Raw genomic sequence first — 14,373 nt, forward strand, 5'->3', positions numbered from 1 at the left:
GTTTTGATAGTTCATGTTGTTATTTCGACCTTCATGTGTAAAATACGAGAGTGACGGGATTTGTGTCAGTCACTGCAGACACACTACGGGAGACTGGTGCAGCGACCACCGAATGGTCAACCTTGTTCCCAGGGTGTCTCTTCTACCCACCCCGAGAGACCCTAGTAACGAGATTACCCTACTGGTTAGCTCCTTGGGAGGGGAGAGGGTGGGAGAACTTCCACCTCTACAACCAACGAGATTGCTGCGTCTTGTCATTTCAAGTTTTGTAGTAACGTTATAAACGAAATTCTCCATGCTTGAACTGTTAGTTTCTTAGAACCTTGTACGGTGCTTGTGAGGGAAGAGTTTTTCTGGTTGCCGATAGAAGTGCTTGCTTTCTTCCTGTTTCTGTACAGCCTTGACGACACGAAGCCACAACTTGACAAACATGCAGATGTCAGACAGTAGGAAAGAAAGGACGCGTGCAAAACATAAAGAAACGACTATTAAGCGAAGAAGCAGTAACACAGCGCCCCACTGCTGCTGGGGATATATTGAACAGATAAAAACAAAACTTTCTATTTTTTCGGTTTACTTCGCTGATACATTTTGCCAAATAAATGACATTGAAAACCTGCCTATAATTTTGACACCATCTCAAAGTAAAATCACAGAATGGTCTTCACTTTCATTTATGTCCCATATCAAACATGAGTTCGTTTAGATCTTCAGATATTTGAAATATTCTTTTCGTAAACCTGATAGACCTAACATTAGATTTTGCTGTCCAAAAAGGAAATTGCAAACAAAATTAAGTCTGGGAGGAGATGTTTTGAGTATCATGCACTGGCTATCGGCAATAGTTAGCTAGAGAGCAGATTCCTCGATAAAAGTATCATTATTTTACTTCCTATTGAAATCAAGGTTACAGCTGAACAGGTGTTAAAATGAGACTGTTATCACAGACTTACTGATGTGTGGGCGCGCTTGCGGTTCGCCACCGACTGAAGTTGAAACTGAAAAAAAGTGGACATTTTTTCCGCCCGCCAAAAGAGGAAAAACAACGCCCTCGATCGGCACATAATGGGGGTTGTAAACATCCGGAAACAAGGTCTGGGATTTCAGTTCAGCTTTTTCGTTTTAATGCCATGAGAAAGAAACAGAGAAACATAAGTCAAAATCAAGGCAGATTGTCGCCTCTGACGTAACGAAGATATTTAGAGCTGTTCTAGCGAGCTTTGATATTACACTCTTCAAGTGAGAGCTTATTTTAGTAAGATTCTTGTAAAATTAAGAATGGTAGCTTCTTTATGCCGGGATTAGCGAATGAGTGGTTTTATCTACTGTAATCTTATGGCCGTCACGCCCAAGAATTTTACATTAAAATTACATTGAACACGCAACGTCATCCATTGAAGTTCACAAACAGAGCTATTTTTTCCATTATTTTTGTCTAGGGTAAGAGTTTACCTGATAAAGTTACAAGACATCCCGCCAGTTCATGGCGTCGAAACATCAAGTTTGTAAGAAGTTTATAAGAAGCAGTGTTTTTTTTTTTAAATTCCGCACAATCTCATCTTAAATTACTGCAACAACTTACATTCGCAGACGGCTTCCGTATACTTATAGCGCTTTAATGCTGTTATGATGCAAATAAAAGTTGGTTTAAGGCGTGTTATCCGCTGATTTGAAACAAACCGTTTCAGATTTAAACAGCAAATGAACACGGCGTAATCGGTCTGTGAATCATCAGTTAAAGTGTTTTCTCCAACTCAAAAAATTACTTTTACAATACAAGCTTGACTTATTGAAAGAGAGTGAATTTAAACCATTGATCTTAATATTGTTGCTTAAACTAAAACACGTACTGATCATGTCAAAGTGTTTGGGACTCTCGAATGTTTGTTAGAGACGTTGTTATCTACGATTAAACTTAAGAAAATGTTCTTAATCTCGTAAATGTTCGATAATATGGCGGTGTTTTCTTGTCAGTTCCCAAAAGAAAGCCGTAACATCTAGTTTCTCCCAACAATGTCAAATGATTAATATGTGGGCAGTTAATAAGAATAAACAAACTCATCAACAAGACGAGATATTTTATTTCATTGTCCTCGATTTCAGCTGGTAGAGCATGCTGAAAAATTGTCCTGACCCTTGAGTAAAGTTTCATTCTATGTTTGCTTCCATTCCAACACTATTAGCATTAAAGGTATTTTGAGTTATTTTTGCCAAGTACAAAATTACCTTTGAATTGACTCAGAAACCTGAAAGAAAAAAGTTTACTCATATAGAAAAAAACCAAAGAGATAATAATAAACCATAAAGGACCAAGAATGGTTAAGGATGGAGACGATTACAAACACACGGATTACAAACGACGAACTTGAAAAATTTAGGCCACCTTTTCAAGATTCGCAAACCGTGACATTACCCCTTTAAGTTTTGGTGATAAAAAGTAATTAATGTTGAAGGCTGAGACTGTCAAATGCGGTTTAAAGATTGTGTGCTTGGACACACCCTAATAAAACGATGGCTTAATTTTCTAAGCTCATTCGCTCCGCCGGATATTGAAAGGAAGGGGTCAGATTTGAAATGTAATCAAATTAGACAAGGGTGTGTCTTCTCTATGGTCTAGTGTGATCAAGATTTATCAGATGTTGATGTGGCCGGAATTTCACGTTGGCCTACACAACACTGAAAGAGAGTGGGTGGAGTAATCCGGAAAATTCAGTCTAGACTGAATCTAGATTTTGTCGAGGGATGTTACCACAATGGACAACAATGTGGGAGTTGACCCGGCCACGCCCACCTTAGTTGTGACATTCAGTATTCTTCACCCAATTCAGCTCAATCTTTTCAAACTTTCACATCTAAAAATAGCTTTTCCTTGGAAAAGTTTCCTAAATTGCGCCATTTTAACATCATGCACTGATATGGGGAGGCGGGGTGGCCTCACGGTTAGTGCGCTCGAGCTCTGGGCGGAGACATTGCGTTGTGTTCTTGGGCAAACCGCTGAATTATCACAGTGCCTCTCTCCACCCAGGTGGATAAATGGGTACCGGAGAACTTGATACTGGGGGTAATCCTGTGATGGACTAGCATCCCATCCAGGGGGTAGTAGAAATACTCCTAGTCGCTTCATGCTACAGAAACCGGGATAAGCTCGGGCCTAATGGGCCACTTGGCTCTTATGCAGCCTTTACCTTTAAACTGAAATGGTAGGGGAGAGGCATGGTCTAAATTTTCGTTAGTTAGGTCTCATCCAAGAAGGACATCAAGGCAATCTAGAATTTTATATCAAAGAAGAAGAAGAAAAAAAACAAAAACAAAAACAAAAAAAACAGACCTGGAGTATATATCGTTGTTGTAGTACCAAAATGAATTCATAGGTTCTCTAAAATGATATACATTTCAAGAAAACAGACCGACATGGAAGATGAAGATCTCAAGATGAGAGAAATATGATCCGTGCTGAACAATACGAGTTAATACGTAATTTACCTTAACACAGAGAAACTGCAAGATTTGAGAAATGGAGCGCGTGCGCACAACTACGACTCGTCCGATGCCTCTCCGAGAAAACGAGTTGTCGTTGCTATGATCTCTAACAGCAAGCACTACAGCACGAATGGACTACAGGAGCATATTCCATTGTCTGTCAAGACACTGATGATACGTGCATTATAATGCAAGGTTATAACCAGTCAGAAAAGAGAATTGTTATTTCAAGTTTAGCTTGCGACTAAACGAACTGAAAGTAAACTTTGCCTGAAAGAACTTTGAAAGAACTTTGCCTCACACGTCAAACTGTCACGAATTGATCAACATTTCTTGTTGTTTTATTTCATTCAACGCCAAAAATTGTCATTTTCGTTTGTTTCTTTTAGTCTCTAAACGCATCAATTGCGTCATAAACTGTTGACTCATGGAGCCTTATTTTTATTTTAACTCCTATAAAAATATTCTTTCGCAATTTCCTATTGCTTCACCTTAAATTTATTTACAATTCGGAGCGGTTTGCTACAACGTTTTGTGCCCCATTGAAATAGTAACGTGGGATTAGATGATTATTTTACACAGATCTTCACTTCAAAAAAAAAAAAAGTTTTGTAGATAATTCACGGTAAGTAAAGGTTTTGAACAGTGGGTGCAGCTGGAATCTCCACATCCGGGCGCCTTCGCTTTCAAGAGAATGAAACACATCAGTGAGATTTGGGTGAGCATGTGTATAGGACAAATATAGAAAATCCTCCCTTGACAGAAATTCGCAAGTCATCAGATCGGACAACTACAACTTAGTTTGGCCATGCAGAAAAAGAAGAATAACAAATAAAAAATTTCATTACACTGAGCGTTAGCACGCTTCGTGTAACGGGCTAAAAAAGGGTGTGTAAATATTAAGACGATGACGTGGTATTTGGAGTTACTTTTTGACATTCGACAGAACCATTAGCTTCTATTATTAGCCCGTACAATACAGATGCTTCGCACGTCACTCTGTTGATGGAAGTGTCTGTGGAGGCGCGCAAAAGAGGCGCAGTAAAACCATAATAGTCCTATGATTGCGAAAGGCGACATTTTACCATATTAGTTTCGAAAGTCAACATTATATCGTGAAAATCTTTTCTGCTACCATGCCCAGAGTGAAACCATGTCTCTTGTGAAACCCTAGTGAGTGACCATTTAAATGAAAGCTATTGAACAGTGTACAAGTGTAACATACACCATTTACTTTTTATTATTCAGGAGGGATTAAGCAACATAAAGTGGTTCTAACTTTCAAGTCCGTGGACGAAAACCTCAGTGTGTGACCATTCAAATAGAAGCTACGGAACAATCCTTTTGAGTGAAACTGTGTAATATGCTGTAAAAGGTGGTTCTAATTGAAATGAAAGGTATTGGGCAGTACTTCCACTGTTCATTATGCTGTACAAGGTGGTTCTGTAAACCGTCGGGTCTGTGGATGAAACCCTAGTGTGTGACCATTCGAATGAACGTTATTAAGCAGTACTAATTGTTCTGGCCTCATTAGACTTTTTAAAAATACGTTAAAAAAACGTCCTGAGTCCGTGGGTGTTGCCTAATATGAAAGTTTCTCATCGTTTGTGAGACACCCACGCCTTTCCACACACAAAAAAGAAAACCATTTTTGGTCAAAAAAAGCAGGTAGACAGACATTATGATTGAGTTGTTGCAAGAGTGGTTGTGTTAAGAGATCGCAGAACAGCACCAGGGAGACAAATTTCTACTGACTAGATGATGTCAGACATTGGGAACTCAATTTCAACGTAATCTTTGGGAAAGTACTTCTTTCTTTCTTCTATCTTTCTCCCGCCATCCCTCCTTCCCACCCACCCTCCCTCCCTTCTGTATCCTACTTTCCATTCTCTCGTCCCTACCTTCATGAAGAAATCCAAGCCTTGCGCGTCTGCTCTCAAGGCCGCCATCTCTGCCCCTCTCCTTGACTTGATTGACAAATGAAAATGCCTCAAGAAAATTATAGTTTGATTTCTTGGATGATGTTTTTCGTGCCGTCTCAGTCTGAATGTTTCCAAAGTATTTACAAATTGATTATATGACTGAGAAAATCACTGCATTGTGATTGGCTGAGAGCAGGGAAATTTATCGTTAATTCTTCAATGATTTGCACTGCAGTGCAAATCAACGCGCGAGCGTTCGCAATTTTCTCAGTCCTATAATAAATGAGCCAATCGTATGAAAGCTTTAACAATTAAGGATTTACACTGAGTAATATTTGAAAATATTATTCAGTGTAAACTCCTAATTGCACTCGCATTTATAAGATTATCTATACTAATCATGTAGTCATATATGGTTCTGCGACTGTCTTTTTTTGAGATTAAGTGTTTTTTCTTTTGTTGTTTGTTTGTTTGTTTTTTTTTTTGTTCAAAAAAACCCCAGGATTATGGAGAAACTTAGAGCACAGATGCGATTTTCTTTATTGCGGAAGAACGCATTTCCTAACAGCCGTGATACGTGGCAGAATAACCAAAACAACTTGTACCATTATTATTCAATGGAAGTTCAACTACCAGTCCTCGCGCGGTAAACAGGAAAATGAACAAAAAAGCAAGGCAGCGGAAACAAGTTGCTGTAGTAATTTTTAGAGCAACGGAAAGCCAGTCAAGGTGATGGCGGGTCAGTGCAACCGTCAAAGGTGTGCCATTTGATAATTGCCAGCTTGGAAAAATTAAACTAATATCAATGTGGACTGCATATCACAACTCAGCAAATAGAAGAAGATTTCATTTTAACCCTTTGACGCCCAAGGAGCTATATACGGCTGCTTAATGGTCGTGCTCTTTGTACCACTTGTGACGTTATCAATATTTAAATGTCATCAGATATTCTTGATAAGCAGATATTAGAGCTAGGATAGATCTATCCGCACAACGGTCGTTTTTGGATAACGACGGCATTCTGACGTCGCAAATTGAAAAACAACGTTATCAGTTTTGGTGCAAAAAATGGTGGGAAGATGACCCATTATACCCATAATTGATCAAAGTCCCATTTCCAGGCTTTGCCCATAATTAACACCCAACTTTTTATGGCAGCCAGAAAGAATATGAAACACAAAAGGGCCGAGAAAAACGAGAGGAAAAGGGCAATAACTGAAAATTTCGGAAAGGGCAATCGCAAAAAAAACAAACAAACAACAAGAAAAAAAGGAGTCCAAATTTTGGCTTATGCGCATGCACCAAATTAAAGAAGAATATAAAAGCAAAAACCGACGCAACGTGGGATGATTTTTTGAAGATGTACTATATTTCGGCTGGCCAAACCAGCCTTCTTCAGGCACAATGAGAATTTTACATTGGCCCGTGTTTTTATGTAGCATATTTTCGTAGTCCGGAAATACGTAAAACTAATTGACAGTGTAAATTAAAGATAAGCACATGTACTGTGGCCCGTAAGTAAGGGCCATCTGGATTTGAGTACATTCTTTTAACATAGCCAAAATATTACTGTCGACTTAGTTTGGTCTCAGTAACACGAGGTCTCGACTTATAGCACGAGATCTCGAGTCATAACACGAGATCTCGACTTATAACACGAGATCTCGAGTCGTAACACGAGATCTCGACTTATTACACGAGATCTCGACTTATAACACGAGATCTCGACTTATAACACGAGATCTCGACTTATAACACGAGATCTCGACTTATGAAACGAGATCTCGACTTTTAACACGAGATCTCGACTTATAACGCAAGATCTCGACTTAGTAACACGAGATCTCGACTTATAATGTGAGATCTCGCGTTAACAACGCGAGATCTCGACTTATAATGGCGTAATAAAAGGATGTTCAAACCATCGGGATCAATTGCTCTGCCTTACGGATAGAGTCTCGGTTGGAAAAAATTTTTCGATGGGGATTAATTGCATGTCGTTAGCAGTGTGGTTAGGAGAGGACAGGAAATGGTCCGCGGCTGTAGTAGGTTTAGATATGTTGTTAGGTCGGGGTCGTCTTTTGATCGTCGTTTCGTCTCTCCTATGTATTGTAAATTACAGCGGTTACATTGAATCATGTTTTTAGTGTCACAGGTCAGGTTAGATTTTACGGGGCGCGTTTCCCCAGTAGAAAAGAAGGTATATGTAGTAAATCCTTGAGAAAAGTAGGCAAGTAGCACAGTTTTTGCCACAACGGAAAGAACCAGAAAGAAGTTGAGGATTGATAGGATTAGGAGAGAGTTTAGCTGTAACTAGTAAATCACGAAGGTTAGGGGAGCGTCTGAAGGCTACAATATGCAAATGCTGATAAACGGTTTTGCAGCGGTTATAAGGGAGCAACAAATTGTAATGTTTTTCGATGATGTTAGAGATGTGAGGAAGTGATGGGTTGAAGGTAGTTATAAATGGTATATGTTTAGGTTTGTTGACGTCTTTGCCGGGTTTGTAAAGTGAGTCTGCGGGGGATTAAAATATCAAAAATATTAAATATTAAAAATTAAATATTCTACATTTTTGTACTTAGTCCTGGGGAAATCTATCTGTTTGGCAAAAAAATAGCTTTTACAGCAAAATTAAGGCCTATTTAGCGTCATGGCAGCCCAAAAACTGATTGATTTAACGGTTAAAAAGGGCATTTTTTTTGGCTACCATTTGGGCGTGAAAGGGTTAAATCGACCAGAAGGTGAAGAGTAGAAGTTTGTATCTATAGAAACAGAGACAGATCTTTTAGGGCCGCCGCCCCACTTTGGTGCCGTATATATATTGCAAATATATTCCATTACTCTCGCTTCCGTTATTTTTAATTAACCCACATTTTATATGACGCGAACGATTTTGTTTATCATTTTTCTGCTGACTAACTCCCTCTTGTCGTCATGTGGCTTGAAGGTAAAGTTATTTAAGCGATTCTAAATTAAAACGGGTTAAAAACAAAAATAGACTTGCGGCAAATCAACTTCATCTTAGGAAAACGGAATTGAAGAAAGTCTTAACAGAACAGCTAGACACCAAAATAAACGAAGAATGGTGGATACAGAAAGATGTGAATCAATAATAGGGAGTTAAGAAAACCACGACGGTAAATGGCCTGACGACAACGTCCTTAAACAAAAGATTTAAAGAGCAGAACAGGCTGCGTACGTGCGTTATAATTCTTGGTACATTTCTTTGCTGTCCTCTGCAAAACAACAACGTGAAATGACCAAATCCCGCGTTGTCTGGAGAACGTGAACCACATACGACGGATATTTTTTGAAATTTATATTTTCGAGCTTGCGTTCCCGCATAACCAGTTTAGTGATCAGTTTGGCAAAGAGAAACAAACTAAATGGCTTAAGGTAAAGAGTATCGCGAGATTCGTAGGTAAAGTATAAAGTCATTTTTTGATCGACTTTGTCTTCGGCGTCGCCGTAGCTTCTTATACTCCCTAATAGCTTTTAATGAATTGAAAGAAAATGCTCCAAGCAAAATCACCTACGATACCTCTTCAGCCCCCATCTCTTCTTGCAGTTCAGCACGAAAACCGCGGCGAGAATGGTATCCGGCCGTAGTTTGAACTGTTCTGCAGCCTCGTTTGCCCGAGAACGACTTAAACATAAACTGCCCTCTAAAATTGCTTAAAAACCGTTCAAAATTTCGTTTCAACGTGTTGAATCGAAGATTGTACTGGACACAGTGCAAAACATGTTCTTTACCGGCCATAGAAAGTGAGTTTCTCTTAGTTTCAACGATTTTGCAAACGCGGAAAACGAAACAATGTTCAGCTTAGAACTTAAAGCTAACAGTGATCAGAGAGGTAAAGCTCTCATATCACTGAGATTGTCGATCCGGTACCGGTGAGGGCACTTTTAAGGGGAGCAGCAGGAGGTGTAGGCGTCAAAACCCCAAAACACTAGCCTGTTGGAAGTGTGGGCGCGTTTTAGCAAACTTCTTAACATTTCTGCAAAGCAGAGGACAACATTTCCCGCCGGAAAATAAAGACAAGACAGTGGTCTAACTCACTGCCCAAAGTCGGAACCACTGCAAGCCACACTGATGGTTGGTTTTCCAACCTGCGGAGGGTTTCGGAGACACCAATCAGATTAAAAAAAACTGAATATTCGAAGCCTTTCCCAGCCGGAAATAATCTAATATCGGCCTGTAACTGAAATATTGCTCATGTTTAGCAGAAGTCGAGCGCAAGGGGGCAAACTAAGCGTAGATATTCCTGTACGAAGAGCCTTTCTCTGTAATTAATTAAGCACCTTCTCAAATCAAGAATGTAGCAATTTCCCGAATTAGCCAGCAAAAACGGTTAATTATAATCTTGACTGTCACACGCCCTAAGTTTAGTATTAGGACACACAGAGTTTATTGAAAACCAGTAAAACGATCACATTCAGCTGTTAAAAGTTAAGTCTAGCAAATAAATTAATCGATTTTAAATAGCTCTGTCATAGCGTTTTTAAGCTGTTTCTTTGTGTTTGATATTTTCAGAGCTGAAAGCTACATTCTTAATAAATTGCGTTTTCCCGTTTGTTGCGGTTTCTTCTGGACACATGTTCGCCCTTGAGCCGGTGTAGGGCGTCGACAAATCACGGCCATTTTAAAAATACTTTCCGCCAAGGTGCAGCGCGGTTTTCGTGCCCGTACAGCCCCGGACAAATATCTATGACAGATTTAGACCACTTCCGCATGTTACTTCAACGCATTAACATTTTTTTTTCTTTGAGGAAAAAGGTAACTATAGAAAACAGTTTTTCGGCTAAGTGCGTTTTACACAGAAGTGTGCGAGTCTCAACTTCAATTTAATATCTCACTCAAAAATGTTTTCTTTCAGAAGCGAAAAGAAAATATTTTCTTTGAGACAACACTGAAGAACTGGGCAAAAATAGATATTTTTTTGTTCTTGATCGTCTACATCTAGAATGTTTTCAGTGTTTCTTGGGTTTGCACATTCATTTCCGCACGAATAATTAACCATTAAGTTAATGAGAACCGAAGAAACCAGAAATATAGTCAGCTTCCTTTTGATTGGCTCTCGAGAAATATTCAAAGTCTTTTCAGCGCGACCTAGTGACCTCAGCATTTTGAGAAATATTCTGAAAATGAAATGGTGCGTGTAAACTGATCACAGATGCCAGAAATCGTCCCTAAAAGTTATTCTAAACACTTTGGCTCCATTTCAGGCGAAAGATTCCAACTTTATCATTATACAAACTCCGAGCGTGGCTCGAAGATCCATCGGTATTTCATAAACTGATCAAAAGGAATGATCGTATTGTTCGCTCTTACGTAAGGGAAAACGTAACGCTCTGTGAATAGCAATTATTGATAATCACCACCGCGCCCTATTTCTCCTTGTGTTTCGAAGCAACGGGGTTCATTAAATGTACTCTTTATTGAGATTTTCACTACGTTTGTGTCAGAAATAGTTGTGACTTGTCTTATGTTTGATAGTTTTTTCTGCCGAATATGTCCAATGTTTTTGCTCGACTACGGTGTAATAATAGGGCATTTCGCAAGCTATGTTATGATAATTTTTAGATTTCGCTAAACCGGAAACATTTGACAGGCGAGAGACTTATAGCCCCTCCTTTTCTTTCAAGTCCTAATGGGTTGCTATGGGAATCATGACGAAAGCGCGCTACACTTGGCGTGCGGGCTTCTAATTGGTCCGCTGTCGCATACCAACACTCAACGTTGATAATAGCTGTCAATCATTTTCGCGCTAATAACAATGTGTTCATTTCACCGCGTCAATTGGTTATGAAGTAGAGTTGAGAAGAACAACAATTGAATGGTCTTAAGATTCCCGCTTACCTAGACGATACTTTAAACTGAATTTGAAATGCCTTCACTACTCGTCGTGGACAGTCCAAGAAGTTATCGTAGAATTCAAGTGGAAAAGAAGAAATTGATGGCTAAGGGGGCCACTATTTCATGGCTCTCGGACCAGTTAAGCAAGGGGGCATTTATGCTTCTCCTTGACTGCCGGCCGTACTCAGAGTTCGCCCGTTGTCATGTACAAGGAGCGATCAATTTGACGATTCCGTCGCTAATGTTACGGCGGCTAAAGAAAGGCACCAACTTCGCCATTAGTTCGTTAATCACGTCTGAAGAAAGCAAAGTACAGTTTAATAGGAATCTTCACCTCGCCTCGGGTATAGTTCTGTACGATTCGGAAACAAGCGATGTGTCAAACGTCTGTTCGAGCAGTGCCTTAGGAGTCCTGTTGAAGAAGTTCTCTGAGGATGTTAACATTCCCGTCTGGTTGCTCGAAGGTAAGGGCCAAATATATTTTTTTAGTTAAACAAACTCATCTCTATTCATTTAATCACTTTACGTGCTTACAAAATTTCGCCAATCCACTTGCTCATTTGCTGATTTTAAAGGGAGTTCGTCTGTCGCGCGAAGATCCATTAGAATTTTGTTTGTTTTTTGAAGTTTTAATTTAATATTCCTTCCTCACTAATTACTTTGATTTTTTCAATGTGTTCCAGGTGGCTTTGCTAAGTTCGAGAAGAAGTATCCAAGTTTTTGTGAAACGGGCGAAGAAGTCGAGAGGCCTCTGCTCTCGCTTTCCGGACTTACGATTCAAGACAACATTGAACAAGATCTTGCTTTGAAACTTGAACCAAGCACACCTGAGATTACAGATCATCAAGAAAGTCGCACAAAAGTACCTGTACAGATTCTTCCACACCTATACCTCGGCAGCGAAAAGGACTCATCAGACTTGGACATTTTGAAGAAATACGGAATTTCGTATATTTTGAATGTTACTCACGATAAACCAAACTCCTTCGAACATCTACCTGGTTTTAAATACAAGAAACTGCCAGTGGAGGACAATTGGAGAGCGAATTTGTCTGACATGTTCCCCGAGGCGTTTGAATTTATAGGTATGTTCCACGCTAATATCTTTTTATTATTGCATTAGTTTCATTTGCGGGGTACCCGCGCTAATTTTGATTAAAACTTTAATGGCAATGTTGAATAACTATTAAGTAGTGAGGTATAGATAAATAGATGTTGGCTGCTGAAAAACGCCCCCGTTGGTAACGACGAATCGTCTAAATCATTACTTTCGATTAAAAAACCGCAAATGAACCTTCAAAGTAATAAAAGTGGATAAGGAAGAAACTATGGGAGGAAACTATTTGCCATAACATAGCGCGTAGGAGTGACACGGTTGATAGAACGAGCGTTGGGACGACCTTTCAATTGTTTGTTTAGTGTGGGTTGAATGTAGGGAAAATAATGAAATTCGCGTACTACACTTGACGTAGATATTGCGTGGAATGAAACAAATCAGCGTTTTAATTAACCCTCAGTTACAGTTAACGTCAGTTTTCTTCGCCGCGCTTTCACATGTTGGCGAATTTTAGCAATTGTAACATCTTACTAGAGTTGCGCTCTTGAAAATTTTGCCGCGAAAGCGAGAATTTTTAATTTCTCGTAGTCAACGAGACATTTTATTGTTCTGCACTCTGTTATATTGTTGCTGCGGCTTTTACTTAAGTTTGATACCTGCACCACTAACAATCAAATATTGTTTTCTTTTCTTTCTTCAGAGGAGGGCATTACACAAAACCGTGGAGTTCTGATTCACTGCCTTGCCGGAGTTTCGCGATCCGTCACAGTTACAATCGCCTACCTCATTTCAGCGTTGAACATGACTTTGAATGAAGCTTACGACTTTGTGAAACAAAGAAAACCAAGTGTTAATCCGAACCTGAACTTTATGGGACAATTACTAGAGTTTGAAAGGCAATTGCGAACGCCACAAACCCCAAGCTCTACCACAAGCACCTTATCGAGTGATTCTAGTTTGGACAGCGAAGAAGACGTGGTTGACTTAAACATCGTCGCTCCACGTTGTCAGACAGTTTAAACCTCTCGTACAGTATCACAGACCTTAAAGTTATTTCTCTAGCGACAAAGAACTTCTAGCGATGTGTCGAAAAACTTGTGTTTGCAACAAATATAACGGCAGAGTTAAAGATTATTTAGTTTCAGAGAGAAGTACGCGTACTTTAAATACAGAGCAAACTATAATGTAATTAATATTATGAATGGCGCATTAGACCAGATGTGCTGTTTTGAATATTTTGAGGTAATTTTGCATTACATGCAATTAAACTGTAAACACTCTTTGAGTGTACTTCTACTCCAACGAGCTTTCATATAGATTTCTAGCCAATTTCTTGCTAACACCCAGACATTTCTAATTTGTCCTAAAACATTTCAATCTATTCTCATATTCGCAGCCAAAGATTTCTCGTGCAATTTTGTGATATGCTTAATTCTCTTTCTTCATAACAATTACGTGTATCAACAAAAGAGTTCATTCCTCTAATTGTAAATCATTGTATAGCCAATGTTTATGATCAAACTACGATCGACCTCGACAAATAGGAGTTATCTGCAATTCGAATTCTTAATTTATGTTCGCGAAGATTTGTAAATACAGTACGCGAAAATGTTGAAACGATATTTCGCGCAGCGCCTGCAAATTCCACAAAGTCAGATGTATATAGTAGTACTTTATTATTAGATATACAGATTGTAAATATATTACGAAATATCTACTTTAATAAATCTAGCAAGTTCCGAAATTGGAAGAGAAACGTGGTTGAAACTAGTCACAACAAATGGGAGTTGGGACTGTTGGAATTCATAGGAAGGAAACACATGTTGTGTTGTGATTAACTTGTGGTGGAAATCACGAAATTTTGCCCCGGGGCTGTTTTTGCGGTTGTTAGGATATCGACAACTGTCAAACAATTACAGCAATCCACCCTTTGTGATTTATTGTTTCGTTAGATACTCGATCGTGTTCAAATCCAGCCGTGTTTCTTGGCAGTTTATTAGACTGACAACGAAGAGAACCTTTCGAGAAGATTGCCAGTCTTTCTGGGAGGTATC

At 39.2% G+C, this 14,373-nt stretch overlaps 1 protein-coding gene across 1 annotated transcript; it reads left to right on the forward strand.

The window, feature by feature from the left end:
• The first annotated feature begins 11,189 nt into the window (after nucleotides 1-11,189).
• On the forward strand, nucleotides 11,190-14,063 carry LOC110045550 (dual specificity protein phosphatase 6-like). Its single transcript, XM_020751150.2, has 3 exons — nucleotides 11,190-11,726; nucleotides 11,946-12,347; nucleotides 13,020-14,063. Exons 1-3 carry the CDS (start codon nucleotides 11,294-11,296, stop codon nucleotides 13,337-13,339), a joined length of 1,155 nt encoding a protein of 384 aa, XP_020606809.1. The 5' UTR covers nucleotides 11,190-11,293; the 3' UTR covers nucleotides 13,340-14,063.
• Nucleotides 14,064-14,373: the final 310 nt, after the last annotated feature.

Source organism: Orbicella faveolata, unplaced genomic scaffold (genome assembly GCF_042242905.1).
Source record: "Orbicella faveolata isolate gen_17 unplaced genomic scaffold, um_ofav_v1 contig_4, whole genome shotgun sequence".
NCBI classification, from domain to species: Eukaryota; Metazoa; Cnidaria; class Anthozoa; order Scleractinia; family Merulinidae; genus Orbicella; species Orbicella faveolata.

Coding starts and splice junctions, on each gene's coding strand:
- LOC110045550 (XM_020751150.2), top strand. CDS start 11,294: ATGCCTTCACTACTCGTCGTGGACAGTCCAAGAAGTTATCGTAGAATT. Junction 11,727..11,945: donor TCCCGTCTGGTTGCTCGAAG/GTAAGGGCCAAA, acceptor AATGTGTTCCAG/GTGGCTTTGCTAAGTTCGAG. Junction 12,348..13,019: donor CGAGGCGTTTGAATTTATAG/GTATGTTCCACG, acceptor TTCTTTCTTCAG/AGGAGGGCATTACACAAAAC.